Source organism: Vanellus vanellus, assembly GCF_965231255.1.
Source record: "Vanellus vanellus genome assembly, chromosome: 2".
NCBI classification, from domain to species: Eukaryota; Metazoa; Chordata; class Aves; order Charadriiformes; family Charadriidae; genus Vanellus; species Vanellus vanellus.
Genome location: NC_138906.1, coordinates 21,931,952 through 21,956,456, shown reverse-complemented (window position 1 = coordinate 21,956,456; position 24,505 = coordinate 21,931,952). Strand labels below are relative to the sequence as shown.

Sequence of the window (24,505 nt, the reverse complement as noted above, 5' to 3'; positions counted from 1 at the left end):
AGGAGTCTGTTAGGAAAGGTTCAGAGTAAACAGGATTACAGCGTGCCAGTCTGTACCACCACTGATGAGACGAAATGGAGTTCAGTTAAAGTGCCGGCACCCACCATTTTAATTTATGTATTCATTTGCTTATTTTTTTTGGACAGAAGGATAAAGATTTCTGTGGAAACAAATTACAGCCTTCAGCGTTGGCAGGAGTTCATTTCAAACGCATTTCCTGATCGCTCTGATTTGGCAGATGCTTTTATGGGACGTACCATCCTGGGAGCATAAACCTCTCACTGCTGGCAAGAGATTTTCCCCACCCCAGCACAAGATTAGCTTTCTCTTGAAAACCTTTTCTGTCCGGCAGGCCTGAAGGACATGGCTGAGGTGTTTATTGGGGTAAATGTTTGACACAACCCCGTATCTGTCTTTTAACTTGTCAGGATGACTTTGTAGGCAAGACATAAAACTAGCTCAATTATCGGTGCGTTTCATACCGAAAGAGAAATCTGCTATCAGGAGGGGTGAAGCCATAGCAAAGTCAGCTTCAAATAAATGGCAGGAGGAACTGCTTGGCAAAGGTGCTGATTTGAAGCTAAAGAGAAATATTATTGTCGGAAAGCCAGACATTGCCTACCTGCGCCTGAGAGCTTATGCAGTGAGAGAGAGCAGAGAAGCTGCTTCCCCCGCAGCGACCCCGACCGATGCAGGAGAGGGTTATCCCACCCGCCACAGCTCTGCTTCTGCCTCCCGCTCCCCCCTCCCTCCTCAGAGGGGGGAATAAACCCCTGTTTATTCCATCTGACACCAATAGCTCAATGGTTATTTGCTGTGTGGTGCAAGGGGGATCCCTGCAGTTGTGCTTTTAGAGGTTGGCCATCCCTCTTTTCTTAGAAAGCCTCATCCGCTTGAGCCGAGCAGGACCTTAGCCACGGGACACCTTAGCGCACTTTCTCTCTTCCCTTAAAAATTAGTATTTATTGCTTGATTGATTTTAGCTGAGGTTCCATTTTCTGCCTGAAAAATACCTACCGCATCCCTCCTAACAAGAGATTGCGAAAAGCACTTCGGATTTGGTGCCCTGTGATTGCTTAACAGCTGGGGAGCCCGCGTGATCCCACTTCAAGCTGCAGAAATGCAGCCTTAATACCAAGCAACAAGGTGCGCCTTAATCCATACAGGGCTGGCAACGCAGAACCCCCACTGTCACCGAGTTTGTGGCTGTCTGCAATTCCTTCTCTTCTGTTGCATGTAGACTCAGAGCAGCCATTGACCAGAGTAACCTGTTAATCCTTTGTATGCAACCCTTTATCCCTCTCTGGCACGATTCCACAGGGTTGGTGATTGTATTCAGCATTCATTACTATTAGTTTAGCAGGCCTTCAAAAGGGACATAAGTTTGAATCCAGTGCACCAGGAAATCATCGTTATTGTGTCCGATTGGCAGTATAAGCTGTACTTTTAATTTGCAAATGTACAAGCTCGCCAGTCTGCATTGCAGCCATGCACTTGAAATCCGGAATGTTTGGAACACATGATAGGGTAATGATCTGGAAACTAACAATTATGGGGGGGGGGGGGGGTTTCACACTTATCTTGTGCTCGGGTCTTGCAGTCGTCTGTGTGTTCAAAGCCCATAAGAACAGTACATTGACTATATTGAATTTCTGAGAAGCTTAGGTGCTCTTGGCTCGTGTAAAGATTATGCATAACATTGGCTGTTTAGGGAGACTTGTCTTCTTTAATGTTATAATATGAAAAAATGTTCCAGTGCATTTAGAGGTAAGCTAGCTTGTAGCTAACAAATTTGATTAAGCAATGAAGTCAGTTTTGCTTGCGCATCTTGACAACAACTGACAAAGTGAGCATATAAAGCATTTCTCTCAAGTCTGTAAACTGAGAAATGTCTCAGGAAAGCAAACATCTGCAATATACCCTAAAACGTCTGACAGTGTACTCTCTAGAATTTCTGCCTAAATGAATGACTAAGACACTTGAGAGCACACTCAGCATTTTCATAATCCCATACTGGGAATAGGTACCTATTCTGTCAGCTCTGATGGTTTCTCAAGTGAAAAATTCTCTGCCTATACCTTTTACATGTTACTTTATGACGTCTAAAGTTAAAACATATTTTTGAGGAAAAATGGTGTCATGTGTGCACCTAAGGAACAGTGAGCATTCATTACATCAACTATTTTTCACAATCTACAGACTGCAAAATAGTAAAGTGTGAAAATGTTTTTATATTTCTTTCCTGGTAGATGTCCGTAGAAGAACAATTTATGAGTACCACAGGGTGGAGCTACAGATGTCAAAGATTACCAATCTCTCAGCTGTTGAAATGATACCTCTTCCGAGTAAGTAAAACGTAACATGAGCAGAAGCCAGATCTGGGAAGCGTCCGCCTCCCCCTTCCAGCAACACATACACAATTTTAAATGTTTTGTTTCATCTGTGGACTTGGAATCGTGGACAGATTCATTTATCCTCTCTCAGATTTATTCCCAGGTGGATGATGTATTATCCAGTGCATCCTCATGTATCTCAAGTTAGTTTATAGGTATATAGCTCCCAGTAGACTTTGAATGAAAACTGTGCCAAATCATTTTTTCAGAAGAACGATTATATTGACTTTAAATTTGTTTCCTCGAGGAAAAAAAAAAAAAAGACAGTTTTCATGCTTGCAAGGCAAGCACAAGATCTTCTGTGTACTGTGCATCACATTGCAAAGGAATATCCCCAAACACATTTTGCAGTTCATCTGCCTCTTTTGTCCAAGGTAAAACTACATTGTTTAGAAATCTCTGGGTTTAAACTGCCAGCTGTACTACTGTGAAAAAATGGAAACGGCTATTTTTCTTTTTTCTAATCCAATTATTGTTCTTTCACACTTGCCTGCCAGTCTTATTATCTGCATATGTCTGAATGTTAGCAACATCAAGAGCACTGGAGCCAGGGAAGAAAGAGATTTAAGGAAATAATTAATATAAGCAAAAAGATAAAAATATAGAAATGAAGCTGAATGAACAGATGTGGAGGTGGGATTACGTTTACAAATGGACTACAAATGAAATCCTACAGATAAAATGTACCTCTGTGCATAAGGTTGTGCAATGCATTGTAATAGTCTGGGTTTAGTGTCTTATTTTGGACACACGTGAACCTGTGGAGTCCCTGAATATAGATTATCAAAAGATGTATCCTTCTTTTGTGCTTTTTGTGAGAATTATTTGTGAGTCTAATGCAATACTTTGTGTTTGTTTACCTCCGTCCCAGCTTGCCTCCAGTTTACCAGCTGTGGTCCCTGTGTCACTGCCCAGATTGGTTTCAACTGCAGCTGGTGCAGTAAACTCCAAAGGTAAAGAAAAATCTTTTTCTTTCTTGCGTGGGTGTGCAGCTGTGCCCAAAGGATATCCAAAACCATTGCCCATAGGTTATTTAGCATATTGGGTTGTTGTATTTAGGTCTTATATACATGCATTCCCATGAACATACACCTGTTGCGATCACTAGCAACACATCATTGTACCATTTCACTTCAGCAAGGAAATTAGGCAAGAATGGTCAAAACAGTTGTTTTGGCACTTAAGCCCTTGTTCGTATTTCCTTAACCCTACTTTAAAATCCTTTTGAAGGAGAACGAGAAGTAGAAATCATAATAAAATTCATATCTTCTGGCTACATCCTTGGCTTCATCAAAAATAATTTAGCCACATGGAGATGTGGGATGGTAATGTAACTATAAAAGACATGCCTGTTCTTTTAACAGTAGGGAGACAAACACATCCAAAGACTCAGAGCCTTTTCTCTTTTAACCTCTCATATTTAGTGGGCTTGTTGGTTCTCCTCAGCCTCTCACTGCCACATTGGTGATGACAGTCAAGTCAGTAGCAGGAGCGATTTAGACTCTGTGGAGCAGCTTGGAGCAGAGACAGCAAAATGGAAACTCAGCCCCTGTAGCGTTTCCAAAAAGTTCTTTTCTCGGTGACCTTCATGGACCCTCATAGCGAGAATTTAACACCAGTTCTGTGACACAAAATGCAGTATCATAATGGATATTTCTTGTTGTTGTGTTTTTCAACTCTCGTGATTCATTTTGGAAATCTTATGTATAAAATGGATGCATAAAGAAAGGATAAAATGCTATTAGCAGTCTAAAACAGTGTAATAATTTGATACCATGCTGAAGAACTGATAAATAGCTAATTAACATGGTACAGAATTAGGTCACTTTTAGCATGGTTTCTCAAGATTTGAAGAGATGGTAGAGTTCAGACCTCCGTGAAGAACAGGCAAGCCTTGAGATCTTTTGTTTTGCTCTGTAGTTTCTAAAGAACTGAGTTTCCCGAGTTCTGGAATTGCTGGAAAATCTGTTTCGCTCACTGAGGCACAAATTCACTATGCAGAACAAAGAGAGTTTTATCCTTCACCTTTAGCAGGAAGCAATATCAGGCATCTAGTTGCACTGTTCCCTTCCATGTATTTAGGTGAATTTGTGGCTGCCCCTTCGCAACTGGTAAGGTGTAATTTACTGCTGAAAAATGTACAGTCTCAACACACCAATTTCTATTCAATTAAAGTTTGCATGAAAAAAATCCTTTTCATTTTGCTTGTGAAGATCACACTGCAATCAAAGATGAACCTACTGTGAGGCAGTCCTGCACTTTTTCCCAAAATCAGCTGGCTCCACGCTGCAGCACGGTTGTGCTTTTGACAAGCTGCAGCAGATAGACTGAACAGTTTTATTGCTGTTAATTAGCCCATTACTGACAGTAGAGAGACCGTCACTTCATGCAGGCTGGTTTTGGACATTGTTTGACTAGCAGCAAAAGCAGGAACTGGAGTAGATTCCTTTAAAAAAGGATGGATCCAGAAAAGCAAACTAAGTATATGCCTCTACACAGGAATTTCAGTAGTTTAAAAACAGTCGTACCATCCAATTTCTATCTATAAAGGTGAGTGGTATTCAGCCAGGTTTAAGCAAATGGAGTATTGTGTATAGAATCGTAAAATCGTTCAAAATGGAAGGATCCACTACAGGTCATCTAGTCTAACCTCCTGCTCAGAGCAGGGCCAGTTGTGAGATCAGACCGATTTGTTCATGACTTTGTTCAGCCGGGTCTTGAAAACCTCCGAGGATATGGCCCACTCCCCTGAACATCTTAATTTTATACTAGATTTTACACCTTATTTTTTTAATTCTTATCCTCTCCAGAAACCTGGTTTGGGTGGTGATGGCTGCCTCGGGCCTCATTGCCTTTCTTGCCCTTTCTCCTCCAGCTTCTGAAACGAGCAGCTTATTTTAACCAGTTCAGTTCTACAGAGAAGTAGATCTGACATAATAAGTGGATACGTATTTTGTGAAAAGAAGCAACTTGCTTTCCAAAATGCGAAGACTGAGCATGTATTTAGTTAGGGTACGTTACGCTGCAGGATCATTGTGATCAGGACTCCTTCCTGTCTCAGCATTGACAATTTTCTGCTCCCTACTAGTTCTGGATACTCTCACCTGCCTTCTAGTCCCCTGCCTGTCTTCTTTTACCTTGCTGTTCCTCAGCACGGTTATTCATTTTAGGGAGACACACACAAAAAAAAGCCTTATTCCATTCTGAGCAGAGATGTCTGGATCACAGGAGAGTACTCAGAATCATTTACTTCAGTACCTCATTGTGGTTTTGCTCCCCTCAAAAAAAAACTTGCTGTGTTACAATATTCTTTTTGCGTGTGATAAAGAAGCACTTGCTCAACAAGAAAACCTAAGTATCCTGGTTTTAACCAGGATAAAGGATAAATCATAAAGGATGGAAAGTTGTGAGTTCTTTCATCACAGTGCTCCAGCTTATTCTGTGTGTCACTGCTCTTCAGTCACCAGCCTTGTCAATCAACCTAGACTTCTATCTCCTCTTGTGATATACATTGCTCCGCTGCAGCAGAATAAAATCTGCTTGGAAAAACAAGAGCAAAGAATTACACGAAGTATTAACTTAGACATTTCGAAAGTGCCTAGAGTACAAAGAAAATTCATATTTACAGTCCACTCTCAAATGACTGCTCATGGGGGGTTTTGAAGTAAGCAGAAGCAGATGCGTGGGAGGAATGCCTGGGTCGCTTCTGGGTTGTAAAGCTGACTGGACCCACTGGTCTGGGAGGTGAGAAACCAAAAGCTGTCTCTCTTGGCTGTAGGCAAAGCCCAGGGTGGGAAAGGCAATTAGCCTTTGCTGCAAAAGCCTGAAGAAGGCTTCGAACTTGATAGTGACAGGTTTCCAGCGTGGCAAAAATTTACCGACTGATCTAATGCTCGGATTTCTGCTGAGGGAGAATGCCTGTCTGCTGTTAGGGAGCAGTGAGGGTCAGCTATGGCTGTAACAGACAGTGATGTTCCTCCTGTGGAGCCGCAGAAGCACTTTGGTAGCCTAAAGTGAGATCTCCCAGAGCAGACAGACTTCCACGTGGGTAACAAGCAAACATGTATCCAGCGAGAAACAAAACTCTATACCGATTCTACAACCCTTTTTCCTCAACAAATTACGACCCCATTTAGCCAGAGCAACGTTACTACTGAGAACAGCATCTTGCATATTTTTTTTCCGTGCATAAAATTTAAACCATATATTGAATCATTCACACAACAAAGTACAGTTGTTGGAAAAACAGAAAGTGTATATAAAACCTGTAACTGCACAAGGAAAATTGACCAGAAGAACCATTGCAGAATAACTGTACTCCCCCATGTGGGCAATCTGTGTTGGAATGAAAATAACTATTTTACAACAGAGGGTTGTTTCCCACCTGCAACTTCAGCCCAGCTGTTGTGCAAACTCTGCAATCTTTGGAGAGTCAGGTTCTTCTTGGAGGTGATTCAGAGCAAAATCCTCTATTCCTGTCACTCTCTACAAGCTTAAATCATCGTTTCCCTTTTCATAAGGGATCATCAAACTATCCACTCTGAAATCCAATATGACATATGTCATACAGTTTCATCGTGACTAAAGCAAAGGCACGTCATTTTATTCTGCCTTCAGCAGATGGAGGATCCCCCTAGGAGCTAATTTATTTTTAAACTATGTATGTTCCATAATGGTTCCATAAGTAAAACTGTTCCATAAGTAAAAGAGACTAACTATAAATATGTAAGGTAAGATGATAATATCCTAACTTTCTCCTACACAGGAACTCGTGTCTATAAAATGCCAGAAACAATTATTATCTGTGTCATAGTAGTCACCCGTGGCTGAAACTGGGATTATTTGCTCTTCATTATCTCTGACTTCCTAGCATGTAAAGACCGGGAGAATTCACTAATGTTAGATCTGTTTATATCATCTTTTCATGTTTCTGAAAATGTTGAGATACTCAAGGCACTTGGTATGGCCTGCATGTAAGAGATGTCATTTTCTAGGAAAGTTTTTGGAATCTTTAAGGCAACTTTGCTGTTATATTACAGGTTCAATTTGTAGAACTTGCTGGCATTACTGAAACAGTGAGTTCCCTTCGAAATATTTGAAGTTAATTGCCCAAGAAATAAATTGTGTTTATTAACTTTAAATGAGTTGACACTGAAATAGAATGGAACTATGATGGTTAAGTGATCAAGGAATTTTAAAAAAACACCTTTATACAAAGTTTTGAAAAGATGTATATTCAGACTCTGTAGATATTGATGGTTTTGTTTTGATGAACTTCAGGAAAGTTTCATATTTCAGCAGTGAAGTGATACTGATATTTCAGTGAGTTCAGAAATAAGCAGACAAAGAGCACACTCTTGCAATCGGTGCATGCTGGAGACTCAGGTTTTGACTGTGTCTCATGGTTCAGTTCATTAACGTAGGATGAAAGCTTCTCCCAGTCCTTGCAACTGGTCCTTCTTACCAGTCCTTGGTACTGTCATTCTAACACTGGAGATGAGAAACTGAGTACTCTGAAGAATTAACAGCGAGAGCTGTGTACAGTTTAGATTATAGTTTTATTCAGCTGTCACTCTTGGTACCTATATGCAAATTTTAAATCCTCAGAAGTAGCTGCCTTACGCCAAGGGCACCCAAAAGCCTAACAGCTAGATCTACAAGGGCGTTTTGCTGGCTGACTCACTTAGGTTTTCAAGAGGAGTTATGCAGAATAAGAGAACAGTATTAAAAGTACCTTTTCACCAAACTGGACTTACGTATCTAAGACCAAAAAGGTCTCTAAGGCCCAAACACTTTGTCTGAGGTAATACCAACTGCCTGAGTCTAAGCAGGGTTCAGCAGTGAGTCCCTGAGCGTCATGAAGCTCCTCTACTCATTATGAGTGACACTGCCCTTTACACAACAACAGTCTCACAATGATCAGAGTATACCCTGAGGCACAGGAGGTAAAGGAATGGGGGTCCTCTGAACCAAAGTCACCCCTGAAGATGATGTCCAGGTGTTTAAGCCTGAGCACTGACACTCATAGCCTGGGCATGGCTCCAGCTCAGAGCAGATCCACTACCCCCAAGCACTGGTTGCCTGGAGACTCAGGGGCTCCACTCCCACCACTGCTGTCCAGGTAGCCCTGCGGAGGGCTTTCCCGGGTCTACAAGAGAAGAGAGATTCAGCGTTGGGTAACCTGGTTCACAAAAAGGTCTTGCTCAATTTATGTGCTAAAATGCACTTTTATCTTTAAGAATCTCTGTTTTCCAGACTATCCATTGAATAATCTGGTTTGAAATCATACCAGTGTATGCTATTGACCCATGGAGTGCAAACCCTCAGTTTGAAAAGTGCCCTGGAACAGGCCGCACAAAGTCCCCTGTTGGACTTTCTGTGTAGTGATAAGCCAGGACACTCCATGCACCCTAGGCAGAGTTATTCTGCCCATGTGTGTGAGCAGCTCCCAAAGCTCCTTGTAGTCTTAGAACAATCCTGAGCCAAAAAGATGAAAGAATCCCATTTGTGATACATTTCGTTTCAATGCTTAACCCCACATGCCAGCTACAGCACTAGTTGTGTAAATGAAAAGGTTATAGCTGGTTTTTATGGAACGTGTTCTGAACAAAGTGAGAAATCAGGAATGTGTCTGGGAATAGTAGCAATAATGCAATTTAAGTGTTGATACTTCTAATCTTTTATTATGATAATCACCATTCCCATCTAAACAGGTAAAAAAGAAACAAGTTGGTTTGCATTCCATGCTGATTAGCTGGAAAGCGCAGAAGGGAAAATCTTTAGGCACTTGCAGTTCGTAAGAAAACATTTTACAGTTGAAATATGAAGTGACAGTTTTCCACGGTGCCCTTATGGTAATTGAGATAAAAAATGGTTACCTATTATTTGTCTTCTGAACTTCTGGGCAAACTTGAAATGTCTTATTTGTTTATTCTTCCTTTAGAAAGAAATTGGAAACACGTTTAGTTAACTTTCAAATCTGAGTTTACATCTGGAAACTTTTAATATCAGGAGGAGGAAAAGGGTTAGGGTTTTTCTTTGTTTATTGTTCTCTATGTCTCACCTGACGAGACCTATTTTCATAAAAACTGTGTTGAATCGAATATTGTAGTATAAGTAACAGTCTTATGTAATCTAAAATATTTATTGGCTGAGCAAAGCACTACCCATACAGAATTACCAAAAAAAAGCACAAAAATAAATATCATACTATCTGACTCCATAAAACCCCTGATTTACAAAAGAAAATTATTAAATCCAAATAAGAAACACAGGGGTTTCCTCCACACATAGCTTACAGTTGGGTATCTACATTTTCCTCATCTTTTATTTTATAGTTGACAACATAAAAAATGTTGTAGATTCCATTACGGAACAGGGAAAGGCAATGAATGAGATCAGGACCAAAAATACTCATTAGCTGAGAGTGCAGATACATTAGCCTAATTGTGCAGTGAACATGTAGTGAGCATCTCCTGTTGTGACATCCTTTGGTCTAAGCCCTTCAGCACATTTTACCAAAACTGTGAAGTCCTTAAAAAAAAAAAAAAAAAAAGTAAAAAAAAAAAATCTTGAAATTTAGATGGTTTTAACTCAGATGTTATAAATCCACTCCTCAAAAGCTCTGGAAGTTCTTATGCAAAGAATTTACAATAAGGCATATAACTGAAGTTACTGTTGGTTTAATGGGTGAGGTAACAAACTCGGGCATTGCAGTGCAAGGTGGCAAAACACTTAGCACAGTGCAAGGAAGGGAGTTTTAGCTTGTGAGCCTGAAAATATTTTTAAGTCCTGTCCCTACGTTCATAAGCAGCCATTTGTAGAGCTCAATCTTTATTCACAGAATCATAGAACATTTGGGGTTGTAGGGGACCTTTAAAAGTCATCTAGTCTAACCCCCCTGCAATAAGCAGGGACTTCAACTAGATCAGGTTGCTCAGAGCCCCATCCAACCTGACCTTGAATGTTTCCAGGGATGGGGCAGCTACCACCTCTCTGGCAACCCGTGCCAGCATCTCATCACCCTCATTATAAAAAAATTCTTCCTTATATCTAGTCTAAATCTACCCTCTTTTAGTTTAAAGCCATTACCCCTTGTCCTATTGCAAAAGGCCCTGCTAAAAAGTCTGTCCCCATCTTTCCTGTAGGCCCCCTTTAAGTACTGAAAGGCTGCAATAAGGTCTCCGAGGAGTCTTCTCCAGCTGAACAACCTCAACTCTTTCAGCCTGTCCTCAGAGGGGAGAGGTGCTCCAGCCCTCTGATCATCCTCGTGGCTCTCCTCTGGACTCTCTCCAGCAGGTCCATGTCCTTCTTATGTTGGGGACTCCAGAGCTGGAGGCAGTACTCCAGGTGGGGTCTCAGAAGAGCGGAGCAGAGGGGCAGAATCACCTCCCTCAACTTGTTGGCCTCACTTCGTTTGATGCAGCCCAGGATGCAGTTGGCCTTCTGGGCTGTAAGCACACATTGTCAGCTCATGTCCAGCTTTTCATCCACGTGTACCCCCAAGTCCTTGGCAGGGCTGCTCTCAATCACTTCTTCTCCCAACCTGTATTGATACTGGGGGTTGCCCTGACCCAGGTGCAGGACCTTGCACTTGGCCTTCCTGAACCTTATAAGGTTCACGTGGGCCCACTTCTCGAGCTTGTCCAGGTCCCTCTGTATGGTATCCTGTCCCTCAGGCATGTCAACCGCACCACTCAGCTTGGTGTCATCCACTAACTTGCAGTCACTTGATTCCACTGTCTATGTCATTGATGAAGATAATAAACAGTACTGGTCTCGGTACAGATCCCTGAGGGACACCACTTGTCACTGATCTCCATCTGGATATTAAGATGTTACCACTACCCTCTAAATGTGACCATCCAACCAATTCCTCATCCACCAAACAGTCCACCTATCAAATCCATACCTCTCCAATTTAGAGAGAAGGATGTTGTAGGGGGACCTTGTCAAAGGCCTTACAGAAGTCCAGATAGATGACATCCATAGCTCTTCCCTTGTCCACTGATGTAGTCACTCCATCATAGAAGGCCACTAGATTGGTTCAATTGCTCACTTTTAAATACTTCCTAGTTTTAACTGTTTTAGGGCTTAATTTCCTTGATTGTTTGCTTTAGGGATATTACATATTTCAATTCCAAATTAAAAGATGGGAGGAAGACTTGCTAATTTATACTCAGGCTGTTTTTATCCCAACAGTCTTAAGAGTAGTGTGCTGTTATTACAAAATTGGCCACAGTATCTTAGCCATTGAATTACAAAATAAAATATAAAAAAAAAAAAAAATGAGGCATTTGTATGGATTAAGTAAACCACCAGAGGGAGCATATATAATCCAATCAGTCTAATAGATTCATATACAAATGACAAGAAAAATCTCATTTTAAATGCTTTAGAAGGGCTAGAGTGTATTCTGTAAAATATATTCTGTTCTATCAATGTGTATAACTCCATGAATTTGCTGATCAGACTGCTGCTTCAGGCAAAGTGAAAGAAACGTGCCCAGGTTCTGACAGTCTCTAGAATTTGTATTCCACTACAGCAGTTCTTTATGCTGGAGTGGTTTTATATGAAAACATGGCAGAGTCCTAACACCTGGGTCTTAACAAGCAGATTGTTGAATTAGATCAAACTTACCCTGTGATAAATGAAAAGTAATGTCAATACTATTTTTCTAACTTCTATACTATTTCTTTGCCAATTATGGAGCAATCATATTGAAAATCTGAGAAGTAGAAATTCTGGCCCTTTGTCAGCGTTTGCTCTGATTTAAGCGCAGCATATTTTGCTTCTGGTTTAAAAGTTGTGTTGAGACAGCAATCGATCTTTTTAATCAAGTGCAACAAATGTATCAAGAATGAATGTGTGAATTTGTCAGCCCTGATACATTGCTGATAAGAATGATATGGTAACTAGATCTATACTTTATTGAGCAGAAAATTGCTCCACACCCAACTTCTTCAAATCGCTTCCAAGCTGCTCGCTCTTAATTTGACAAGCTAATTTGAACGCATGAACTGCAAGAAACTGTTAGGAAATTAGCATTCAATAATTGAGAATTTTGTATGCATGGTGAGCCTGATGAGAGTAAAGCAAGAAAAGAAAGTGCCACCAAAGTACTTAATAAACAAAGCATTTTCTCAAACCAGAGTGAGCCCAGTGATGGTACTGTTTGCTGAAAGAAGCCTCACAAGATCATAGTAATAGATCTTCTCAAGTGGGATGGCAGTTCTGTTTAGAAGACAGCGTAAGCTTCAGTGAGCCTGAAGGTATATTTAAAAATACGTAACGGTGAAGATGTACATATCAGTAAAACATACATAGCAGTACCTTTTAAAGTACTGCTATGGAATGTAGATGATCCTGAGCTCTTAACATGTTTTTATGGGAAGTTAGCCTGCAGCCAGATGAGCTTTTTGCTGAGATTGATACATGGATAAATAGCAGATAAATAGCCTTTCTACATTTTTTGATAAGTTTGTGGAATTTGTTAGTAGCTGGATTCCATGGAATTATTGTGGAATTTCTGTACTTCCCCTTGAGCACAGATTGTCTGGAAGGATTCCTGTGATTAATACAAATAAACCTAAAAAGTTCAGTCTCCGAACAGAACTCTAGTGAAGATGCAGTAGCTCTCAGACGCCTAGGAGGTGTCAGAGTAAGACCAGCCAGTCCCCTACATACTGTGTGGGACCCTGTAGAGTTGAAACATCCCCTTGCCTGGTTCAAAGCTGGTATATTAAAATGGACACAAACCGCCTGAGAGCCGTGTGGAATACTTTTTCAGGGCAAACACCTGAGCTTTTTCCTGCAGAAGTAGAACTTTGTTCTGTGAGCTTCATTCCTCAAGTTTCCTTTCTCCACATGTTCTTCTCCAGTGTCCTCCTTTCTGTTCATTGATGTTCTCAGCAGCCTCAAGCTAGAGAATAAAACTGTCCCTATCCTACCATTAATAGATTTGATATCTACCCAACTGAATTTGAATTCTGCTTTCATATACAAACTAGCCAGTTTTCTTACAGCCACAACATTAGTCACACGCTTTTACATCTGTATGCCTTGCTTTGTTTTCCTGAGTAAATCAGAACAACATGACGATAGTTATGCTCGTAACTGAAGCAGATTTTTAAGAAATGCAAGGCTGGGTTACAGAACTTAAAATTATTTCTAGAAAATGGGCAGAAGATTGCTATAATTCTCATTACTCTGAAATCCTAATCTTTCTGTTAAAATATTTTCTATGAAATCCTGGACCTGAAGACTGGGAAGCATTTTGAAGTTTCTTGCTCTAGATATAAACACAGTGATTTATTTAAGCCACATCACTCACACTACTGATATTGTATGCTTGTGTTTCTTACCATATAATTTTTGCCTTTCAAAATTTGAGATTGGTTTCGCTAGCTACTGGTTGCCTTGCCAGAGATGCTGCTGTGTCTTCTGAAGCCTAAAAACTCTGTTCATTATCCACTCTTCAGGTTTCTGTAGTATCCAGTTTTGCAACACAGCTTGGCCAAGACATAGATATAACGGTCAAGACAAAAAGGACCACTGTCTGGACTGTTTTAAGACCTTAATGCAAAGTCTGTCTCATGTAGGTTTATCAAATATATCACATTCCTAAAATCTTTTATTATAAATGTAAGAAGTAGTTATCAAAGATACCGAGGACAGTTAAGCACTTAAATCCCATTGAGAGAGCATAAGTAGACATCCTGCCATCATTTATACCTTTGAGAATATTTACTTTTGCCAATTCATTTGGAAGATCACAAAATCTGTGTTTAATTTCCATGTTTAATTTCACAGATGCACCTACGATACCATAGTGATAAAACACTACATAGGCAGCACAGCTCTGTTCTGTAGAAACTTCTTTTGCAATTCTTTTACATACTAGTGAGGTTTTCTTCTTCATTTATTGCATTAGAACAGTAAGACAAAACTCCACCCAGTCTTTGATAAACCATTTATATCCAGAAGTGCAACTTCTGTGCCAGCCGTAAATCTTTGCAATCACAACGGATTTCAGTTCAAACTTAATTCTGTACTGTTTATCCTGAGTGCTGTAGCCATAATAGTGGGTATTGCTCTGCTCTATTAAACAAGCATTCACTCTGGGATTAAACAGTTATTTGCTGGCAGACCTGCACCACGGTCAGTCACACAGCAGCCCCAAATTCTTCTCTGTTTGGTTTCATTTTTGCTTGTTCATTTCTTACATTGATAGCTACTACCAGAATGTTTGGATTCAAACGTGTTCCTGTTTCACTGGTGAAGGTGACACACAGTGAAAGGGGTCCACAGACGGATGTCTCTGAATGCAATTTGTATGTATCCTAGACATTTTAAGAAACTTGACTCAGAATTCTGGTCATTGTTTTACGCCATGTGATGGGCTTTCTCAGGACTGAGTTTCTATACCAGGGGTTGTAGCCTAGCTGATTCCCAAAGAAACGGTGGTCTAATGTAACTATTAGACTTTAATTGGTGACAGCCAGCATGGCTTCACCAAGGGCAAGTCATGCCTGACAAATTTGGTGGCCTTCAAAGGGATTACAGCGGCAGTGGACAAGGGAAGATCAACAGATGTCATCTACCTGGACTTGTGCAAAGTGTTTGACGCTGTCCCACACGATATCCTGGTCTCTAAATTGAAGAAACATGCATTTGACAAATGGACCACTTGGTGGATACAGAAATGGCTTGGCGGTCACACTCAAAGAGTTGCGATCAATGGCTCGATGTCCAAGTGGAGAGCAGTGATGAGTGGTGTTCCTCAGGGGTCGGTACTGGGACCTGTACTGTTCAACATCTTTGTCAGCAACATGGACAGTGGGGTCGAGTGCACCCTCAGCAAGTTTGCCGATGATACCAAGCTGTTTGGTGAGGTAGACGCGCTGGAGGGGAGGGATGCCATCCAGAGGGACCTGGACAGGCTGCAGAGGTGGGCCCAAGCCAACCTCATGCAGTTCAACAAGGCCAAGTGCAAGGTCCTACATCTGGGTCAGGGCAACCCCAAGCACAAATACAGGCTCGTTGGGGAATGGCTGGAGAGCAGCCCTGAGGAGAAGGACCTGGGGGTGCTGACTGACGAGAAGCTCAGCATGAGCCAGCAATGTGCGATCGCAGCCCAGAAGGCCAATCATATCCTGGGCTGCATCAAAAGAAGTGTGGCCAGCAGGTCAAAGGAGGTGATTCTGCCCCTCTTCTCCACTCTCGTGAGACCCCACCTGGAGTACTGCATCCAGCTCTGGAGCCCCGAGTCCCCAACATAAGAAGGACATGGACCTGCTGGAGCGTGTCCAGAGGAGAGCCACAAGGATGATCCTATGAGGAGAGGCTGAGAGAGTTGGGGTTGTTCAGCCTGGAGAAGAGGAGGCTCCCGTGAGATCTCATTGCGACCTTCCAGTACCTAAAGGGGGCCTACAGGAGAGCTGGGGAAGGACTTTTTACTCGGGCATGTAGTGATAGGACAAGGGGGAATGGCTTTAAACTGGAAGAGAGAATTTTTTCACTTTGAGGGTGGTAAGGCACTGGAACAGGTTGCCCAGAGAGGTTGTTGAGGCCCCATCCCTGGAGGTGTTCAAGGCCAGGCTGGATGTGGCCTTGGGCAACCTGGTCTAGTGGGAGGTGTCCCTGTCTATGGCTAGGTGATCTTCAAGGTCCTTTCCAACCTAAACCATTCTATGATTCTATGATAATCAGAAGAGTGCAAGGAACACAGGTCAAAGAAAACAGGCTTTACTGTTAATAAATGAAAAGATTTCTTCTTAACAACATGCTTATGCATTACGCTGCGTTAATAAAGTATAATGCAAAACAGGAACTTAATTTGCATGGGACAGTAACATGAAATATAGGTAGATGATGATTAGGTGAACACAGAACAGAAACAAGAACAAATAGAAAAAATAAGATAGTTACTTAAACACAAGAGTAAAGATTACTTCAAAAAGATTGAGAGGGAAATTACCAGGTAAGGCAGAAATTTTACCTACTTTACCTGAATTCAGAGACAGAGATTCAAGAAGGTTTTGACATCTGCAGATACGAACCTCCTCCGTATGAGCAGAGGTTCAAAGACAGAGGAATGCAGTCAGGGTCTCAAACTCCTTTTTTGGTTGCCTCACTATAACATATCTTAACCTAAAATAATCAGATATCAACATATCATCTTGTCTACAGCACAATTTTTACCCTGTTTAGGTTGTCTTCTTGGCATTAAGGCTGTTTCTTCCACTTCTTGTGTGTGTTAAGTCCCAACTCATCTCTTTTTCACACCTCTGGAATTTGCTAACTTTTCCCTAACCTAACTAGCGCTAATTTGTCTGGAAGAGTTACCTTTATTTGCTTAACTACTGATATTTTTATCCAGTTCTCTTGCTATTGACTATCATATATAGTTTTTTATATTATTTTATGCTAACTACTATTCCTATGCTACTAGAAGAGTTAGAAGTAAGGTGACTGGTCTCTTCCCCTAATGAAAATATTGAATTTTTAAATAGTTCATGGTCACTACTCCTGAAATCAAGTGCGGCAAGACATAAGGAGTTTTGATTTTGGAGGGAAAACTGCTTCAAATTTCTAATATGGAAGCTAAGGGAAAAAAATAAAAGAAAAGATAAGTAGGTGCGTAGTTTCTAAAGAGAGCAGCTGGGCCCTACAACTGCAGTTCTCCTAGCTTATGAGCCAAATATATAAATAAGCAAAGTACTGCTAATGAAATGAATTCAGTTTTGTAGTCCTAACTGAATTCTTAATCATAAAAGGTAGGTTAGTACTGAAACAGGTTAGTTCTGTTACCCATAGTTCCTCGTTTTGTAATGTTTTTATGCATGTTTTGCAGTTTATCTTACCTTCTTTTCCAATGAACTGAAATAAATCAACTTTACTGCTTACAACAGCTGGACAACTTGAGATTTTTTTTCTTTTCCAACAATGATGTGTTAGAAAATAGACAAATTTGACCAACCCAAGCTTTACGACTTCAAGACTATTTGCTGGATAAATTCAGTTACAGAAAAAGTTTCATTTATGGATTAGCAAAAATAATGATTGTGCAGTAGGTGCATTTTGTCTAATAGGCCCTCTTGGCAGAACATTAATTTAATGAGGAACAAGGTATCAGACTCCTTCCCTTTAGTGTATGAGATGAATTTAATTTGTAGTTCCTGACTCCTTCCTTGACTGTCAGAAAACGGAGTGTTCTGAGAAATGAGTTGCTGTGTATCTTTTATCAAACATTCAAATGTTCATGACAGTATATTACAGAACCCAGATGCTACATCCCCATTGTATCCTGAATTGTTGGGCTAGATAATAATTTTCTTAGCTGCCCCTTTCTTTCTTTATTCCAAGTGTTTATAAAAAGTGAAAGAAGAGAAAATGATAACAAAGCATTTCAGAAGACCTCCAAGTTGAGGACAGAAGTTCAGGACACGTCTGTGGAGACAGGCAGCCCAGGTTATCACACCTGACTAAGATACTCTATAGGATGAATGTTAATGTACTTTTGTGGAAGCATTAGTTTTCTTCCCTTCATATAAGCATCCAACCCACTGCATTGCTATGGAGAAATCTGTCTTCCACCAGTTTTGTGGCTCTCGATCTTTGTTTCCTCTGCTTTCATTACAAGGGAAATAAATGAAACAAGGAATTAAATAAATCAACTATTTTTTAATGGAGTAAATTGAGATCTTTTTAATGGAAAGGTTTTGCACTATATGAAATTTTCTTTTTCTTTACTTTTTTGTTTCACTGAAATATAATGCAGAATGGCAGTCCCAGTCAGATTTGTTTAATGGTCAGTTCAGCGGTCATACAAAACAGTGACTTGTACAGCTGTAGTTCATCTTCCCATACCAAATATTTTTTGACATAGAATTACTTGCAAATTAAACAGAGCCTGGAAAGCTTCCTGGGCATTGGAAAACAATTGTCTGTGCCATTAAATAGTTATGATGTTCCCTGATGTGATTTCAGCCCATGCCCAGGAGCACCGTCCAGAACAGTTCCCAGGCATGGTGCAGGAATTGGACTGCTCCAGGGATTATTTCCAGTTGGCAGTTTATGTGCAGCCTCCTTCTTTTCAAGGTTGAGAGAGTTTGCTTGTTCAAGCATAGGCCATTCTGTGCCAGCAGTCTTCAGTGCCAAGGAACATTTCTGGGCTTGTTTATTTTACTAGTATAGAAACAGCCAGAATGATCACGATAGCCTTAACTGCCTTCCAGAAGTGCTAACCTCTTATGGTTGTACTCCTCAATATAACTTGAGCATCACTGAAATCATATTTGTCTCCTAGCCTTCCTTTAAGGAAGGGCCATAAATAAAAAGTCTCTTTTTGTTAGCATAAGATTTTAAATTTTACGTATTGCTATACACATACTCCTATGTAATGTTGCCAGAAATTTTTATTTAGACAAATCTGAAATCTGCATGTCTCTTCATAAAATTTGGATAATCTGAGATTAAGACCTGCTAAGGCAAACTCTTCAATTTCTCAACATAGTCTACTGATTCTTTATAGGATATATACTTTATCAGTCTTTCCAGTAGACTAAACAGTGGGGACTCTGTAACATTTCTCTGTAGGAGGTATTCCCAATTTCAGGGAAATAAATGAAGTTTTCTCAATATTTTTCCTAAATATCAAGGCTTTTTTGTGCACCATTACATCTTTAGTTCCCCTTCCATTCAGGTCTATTAACTCTTCCAATATCTGCATTATTATATAGCATTAATGAAACCACTTGCTTCCCACCGAATATCACAACAAATATTAATATGTACAATTAATGAAGAAACTGATGAGCCCCAACTGTTCTGTTATTCTTTGGTAATCTGTTTTGCAGACTGTTCTTGCTGAATGTTAACTTCAGAATTTGACACAGTTTTAGATAAAAGATGAGATGCAAGTAGAATACTAATTTGGGAAACAACTTTCTGAACTTTAAGATTCTTTGAACATAACCAGTTACAGGATGATTCGTGTCCTTCCTTTCTTTTGCTCTCTAGCTGAAGAATTCACTGAGCCTTCACAGCAGGTGTTTTTCTTAACCCTAATTCATCCGTACTTTCCACAAATGCAGTAGTATGAATATGCAGTTTCAAAACTCTATGTTCTTTGTGCAGAATTGTCTCCTGACTTGTTGGCATACCTTTATAAGCGTGTAAACATTGGTTTATGTAGAGTCAGTTTAGCACATTAGGCCTCCTTTTGCTGTCACAGCTCCTGCTTCCTTTGACTTCTTACTCTTTTTAGATTTGCAAATGAGATATAACAGGAGCAGTAACCTACCCTAACCAATACATCTCTGCACTTCTCTTTCTGGCAGCTCAGATGCTGATGCCCACTGGTACTGAAACTGCCATGTTATGTATTGCACGATTGCTGGGGATTCACATGTGATAACAGAAAGGTGAACAGCCCCATTTCGTACTATCTCTAGGCACCAGGCCACTTTTATCCTGTCCCAAAGACTCTACTACTTGTTAACGTTATCAGTGTTTTTTTTATAAAGGAGCAAAATCCCAGTAAAAGTACATGAATAAAAAAGGGAGCTTGGCCAACGTGTGAATGAGCTCTGTGCCTTGGTGCATGCCACTCGAGACCTGATGTTCTTCCATATCGTTCCCAGTTCTACAATTCATATGTCTGAGAGTACTAAGGGAAGCACAGGAGAGATGAATTGGTGTGTGCTTGTCTGGTTTTCAGAAAATCTGGGCTTGACGCTAGGTTTTGTTATGGAATTCTGTGGTATCTCAGCTGAATCATTTCATGTTTCCTGTGCTCTATTTTCTCATCTCTAGAGTGGAAAAGGAAATATTTTCTCCAAAGGTGACCTTCATATTTTTATTTTAAAACCAAGAGACAAAGCAATGGGTATGTAAGGCTAACTCTATTTCTGAGGTTGTCAGAGTAAAGCCTTATAAAGTAGTTTTCAAAATACAGCTGGCCACTCACTTTTATTTATTTATCCAGAAGGAAATTTAACATGTAATATTGGGGAAAAGAAAAGTGTAAGATCATGGGAGCATCCACCCTAAAATTGAAGAGATCATTTTGAATACTCAAAGATAGAAGATAGTTCAGACAATCATGTAAAGGTGAGAAAGATGGGTTAATTGTGCTATTTGGGATCATCAACAAGAGTATGAAGTACACTCAATAGGGCTTCAGAGCTCTTTGCCTCCACCCCTGAGTGATTTGTTGTCTGCAAAACAGGTAGCAATGCCAACAGATCAGAATAGCTAACTTCTGTTGTCATTAGCTCTTTATGCTCGCTTTGTGCAGGTATAAATGCACAAAGTCAAAGGCAGTGAAGAGTGTAATCCAGTATCAGAGACTAATTTCAGTGTGGCTCCTTCCCACAGAACATGTTTGGTTGTTATTTTCTGCTGATTCTGTTGGAAACTCTGGTACCACAATCTCATAGATTTGACTGTAGGGTCCTCCTCTTTCTTTTTCCTTCTAGTTATTCAAAGCAGAGCCTTTAGCAAAAGCTTCTTTTTTATTCTTTATCTGCTTTTCAGCATGTTTCCTTTGTTGTTTTAACTGACATTAAGATTATAGAAAATATCCTCCTATTCTTCTTTAATCAGAACTCTGCCAAGTCTCACTTTAACTAGGATTTTTTTCTTTCTTTCTAGTTGAATTGGAAATAAAACCTCATGTAGCCCACTTTTATTCTTAGGCTCTTCCAACCGCAAGAATTCCCCATGGGAATCCTTATTTCCTAGTGCCTATTCACATGTTGTGTCAGAGCTACAAATATCGAGTCTTACTCATGCTCAATCTCTTTTACTGTAAAATAACAACTTTTTTTTAACACATCTTTTCAATTTTCTCTTTACGTGATATTGCAGGAGTACTTTACAGAACATGTAGCTATATTTTTCCAAACTTTCCATCCCACAAAACTGGAGAACCATCATCAGGTTGTAGATTGCCTGCTGAAATTTGTGCCACCCTCTGATCTTCCCTATCGTCGCCTGAATGCTGGAAATTTTGAGAAGCAAGCAATGTTAAGACAGTGATGGAATTCAGTGCTGCCGACGCAGATAGCTTGCATCAAGTATTAACTATGCCTTAGTAATTATATTTGAATTTTTCATAAACATTAAAATAGTACAGGCTGTTTGTAGTGCTGCATGTTTAAAATCTTAGCTATTCTCACCTTATGAGCAAATCCTCTTCTAACAATTCAGTACAGTTTAATTAAGCAATATGGTTAAGTAAAGGATAAATATGGAAAACACATTTATGCTCGAATTCATATATATGATTAGGTACATTGAGCTAGATGCTAAGCACAAATACCATTCAAATACCTTACAAATTCATACCACGGTCACTCACAGTGATGCTTCACGTGAACTTTATAAGGACTTCAAATTGTGATACAGTTCTGCCTTTGTGACAAGGGAAAGTGGAAGATAACAAAGGGAGGAAAATACAGTCTTTTCCCAGACAGCACAGTGTGACAAGAAAGTGGCATTCGAAGGATGAAGGAACCAAAATGGAGCCTGTTCTGTAGTAAAGGAAGGCAAAGCCAGACCGAGCACAAAGATAGTGCTTTTTTACTCCACAAATCGCTCTATGATTAGGGTTTTTTTCAGCTGGAAAAACAAAAAGTTCAAAGCTTCCAGTATTATTTTTTTTAATATATTTTTTATATATATGTTTATTTTTATATTTTACTTCCTATGTCCCTCAGCTTGGAAAGAAATTCCACTTCAGAATAGTCTATATTTTTTTTAGTAATTCAAACAACCTAGCAAATGTCTTAATCTTTTCCTAATGTGATGGGCCTTCCTTAGTGGTTAAAAGCAGAAAAGATTTCTGTCTGTTCAATTTTCTATTTAATTTTCCAGTTTAACCTTTTATTTAGAGGAGTTAATAAACATTTTAACTGAGCTGAGTAATTACATGGTATTTAAGAAATCGTTTCAGATTTCTGGAATGACCTTCAGTTCCCGAAAATCCATTCTTCATATGCTGTTACAGATATCCTGGGGAAAAAAAACAACAACAACAACAACAACAACAAAAAACCTAGGGAATAGTTGGTTTGTAGGACCTGTGTTCTGCATTTTAATGCTCTTGATTGTTTTATACCAGCTCAACCTTGTGAAAAGATTTTTCCATCCAGACTTTGTCCCTTTCCTTCCTGATAATTTTCCATTATGTTTTTAGCTTTTGCAGGTTAAACCTTGATGAATTTTCTGTATACACGGTATCTGATTTTTTATCATTTTTATTAATCTTCATTGAACTCTCGTAAAAGAGAAGAAGCAAAGCATTTCAGCTCATGCACTGAATGGACACTTCTTGTCATTTCAATATTCTCTGCCAAATAGTAATAAATGGCATCTGGTAGATCTGATGGCATCTCCATCTCCGTACAGTTCACTGAAAGGATTCTGACATCTTTCTTGTTCCCCAGACTCAGCTGCATTAGTTATACCAAATCATCATTGCTATACATGCAGAGACTTTAATTCTCCCTTTGCTCTGTTAACTAGTATTCCCGAGTTCCACACAAATCCTGAAATTCCTTACATTTCATCAATGTCCCTATTCTCATTTCCTAGAACATCTTTGTTATTGCTTTGCTAGGAGCTGATTTCGGTCATCACTTGAAAATGAAATTGTTATAAAATGGCCATGTTGACAGATGGCATAAATGGCACAGCTAATCAAATCTGCTCCAATGTTTTAATGGCAATGGGGAATTATCACCATGCTACTAGATGAAGGTCTTAAAAATGCAGTGGCAGAGCGGGTGGTGCACTGAAGTGATAGTTCCCAGAATTCTAACTCAACAGTGCAGCAATGATAGTATCTGCTACAGCTAACATCTCATAGACACAGGCCTCAAAGGAAGTTCACAAACAGGTTTGCTTGGAGCCTATCTAGCTCCTGATAAAGTTGCTTTCTGATAATATCGTCTGGACTCACCATTACACCAACAGAAAATAGTAAATAAATACTGTTCAGGTTTTAATTTATTTTTCTTTAAAGCAGGGTCATCTCAAGAGCGTCTCAGATGTTTGGAAGAGCCGTTCCAAGTCTTTGCATGTTGCATTCAACTTTTGGTGGTTTGTTAATTCCTGGGGAAAAATCAACCCCAGCACCATTACTTGCCACCATATTTCAGTCGTTTGTAAGAAATTACTGAAGAACTGTAAATGAGCACGCCTGGGATGAGCTTTTATTCATTTAATCTTTGGAGGCTTAAGTTTGACACCATTTAGATACAAGATAAAATCTGAGATAGAAGGTCATTAATCCTTACTAGGTCTAAGTACAGTTGGGTTTGAATTAGCATGGAAATGCAACCGCAGTAATTGCCTCTACCATAGAAATGTATGGAGTGGCTTGATGTGATATCTAAACATTGCACTTGATTTTCAGACATACAGAATATTGACAAACTTCTTAGAGTTTAGCCAGAGCAGTATGACTGAAACGTAGTGGGGTTTGTGCGTATTCGGTACATCTGAAAATTAGTCCAGTTCTCCTTCCAGATGAGCCCAGAAGTTGCTAATGAAGTTCTTCAAACTTTAGAGAAAAGTAGGAGAGACTGAGACGTCCAAAAAATGTATTCTACTCATAACTAGAATGTCATGTCATCATTTCTTTCTACTTAGAAAGGTCCTCCTTGTTCTCTCAAACATTCATGGAGACAGAACACCCCAAGATGGGGAGGCAACACTGAGCTCCCAGCATAGCAATCATTCGGTCACCCTTCAGCAAGAAGAAAAAACTCCTCACAGTGGCCTTTATTCCCATGCGTTGGGAAGGAGGTCTTTGTGTTCTCCGGAATACATTTCTGGTTTGGGCATCTTTTATCTTCACTGCAGCGAGTTTTTGGAAAAGTCGTTTACTATAGAGTGAGTGATAAATGACACCTGTTAGGGTTGGGGTGTTGTTTTAAGTAACATTGCAAATGGTGGAATGCAGATCAGTGCAAGTACGGCTAATGAGAATTAACATTTCTCAAACTCTTTTGTCAAAGACATTGCAGATTCCGCTCAGAATAATTCTACAGAGAAGTTCATAATCCCAAGTGAGTTGTTAATATTATTTAGATCGTCTTGCA

The 24,505-nt window shown here is 39.9% G+C and overlaps 1 protein-coding gene across 1 annotated transcript in view; it reads left to right on the top strand.

Annotated features, from left to right (window-relative positions):
* Positions 1-24,505, top strand: part of PLXDC2 (plexin domain containing 2) — a 286,298-nt gene that overhangs the window by 224,585 nt on the left and 37,208 nt on the right. Inside the window, exons 8-9 of the mRNA XM_082498988.1 lie at positions 2,250-2,345; positions 3,265-3,346. Coding sequence (XP_082355114.1) covers positions 2,250-2,345; positions 3,265-3,346 — 178 coding nt within the window. The remainder of the gene's footprint in view (positions 1-2,249; positions 2,346-3,264; positions 3,347-24,505) is intronic.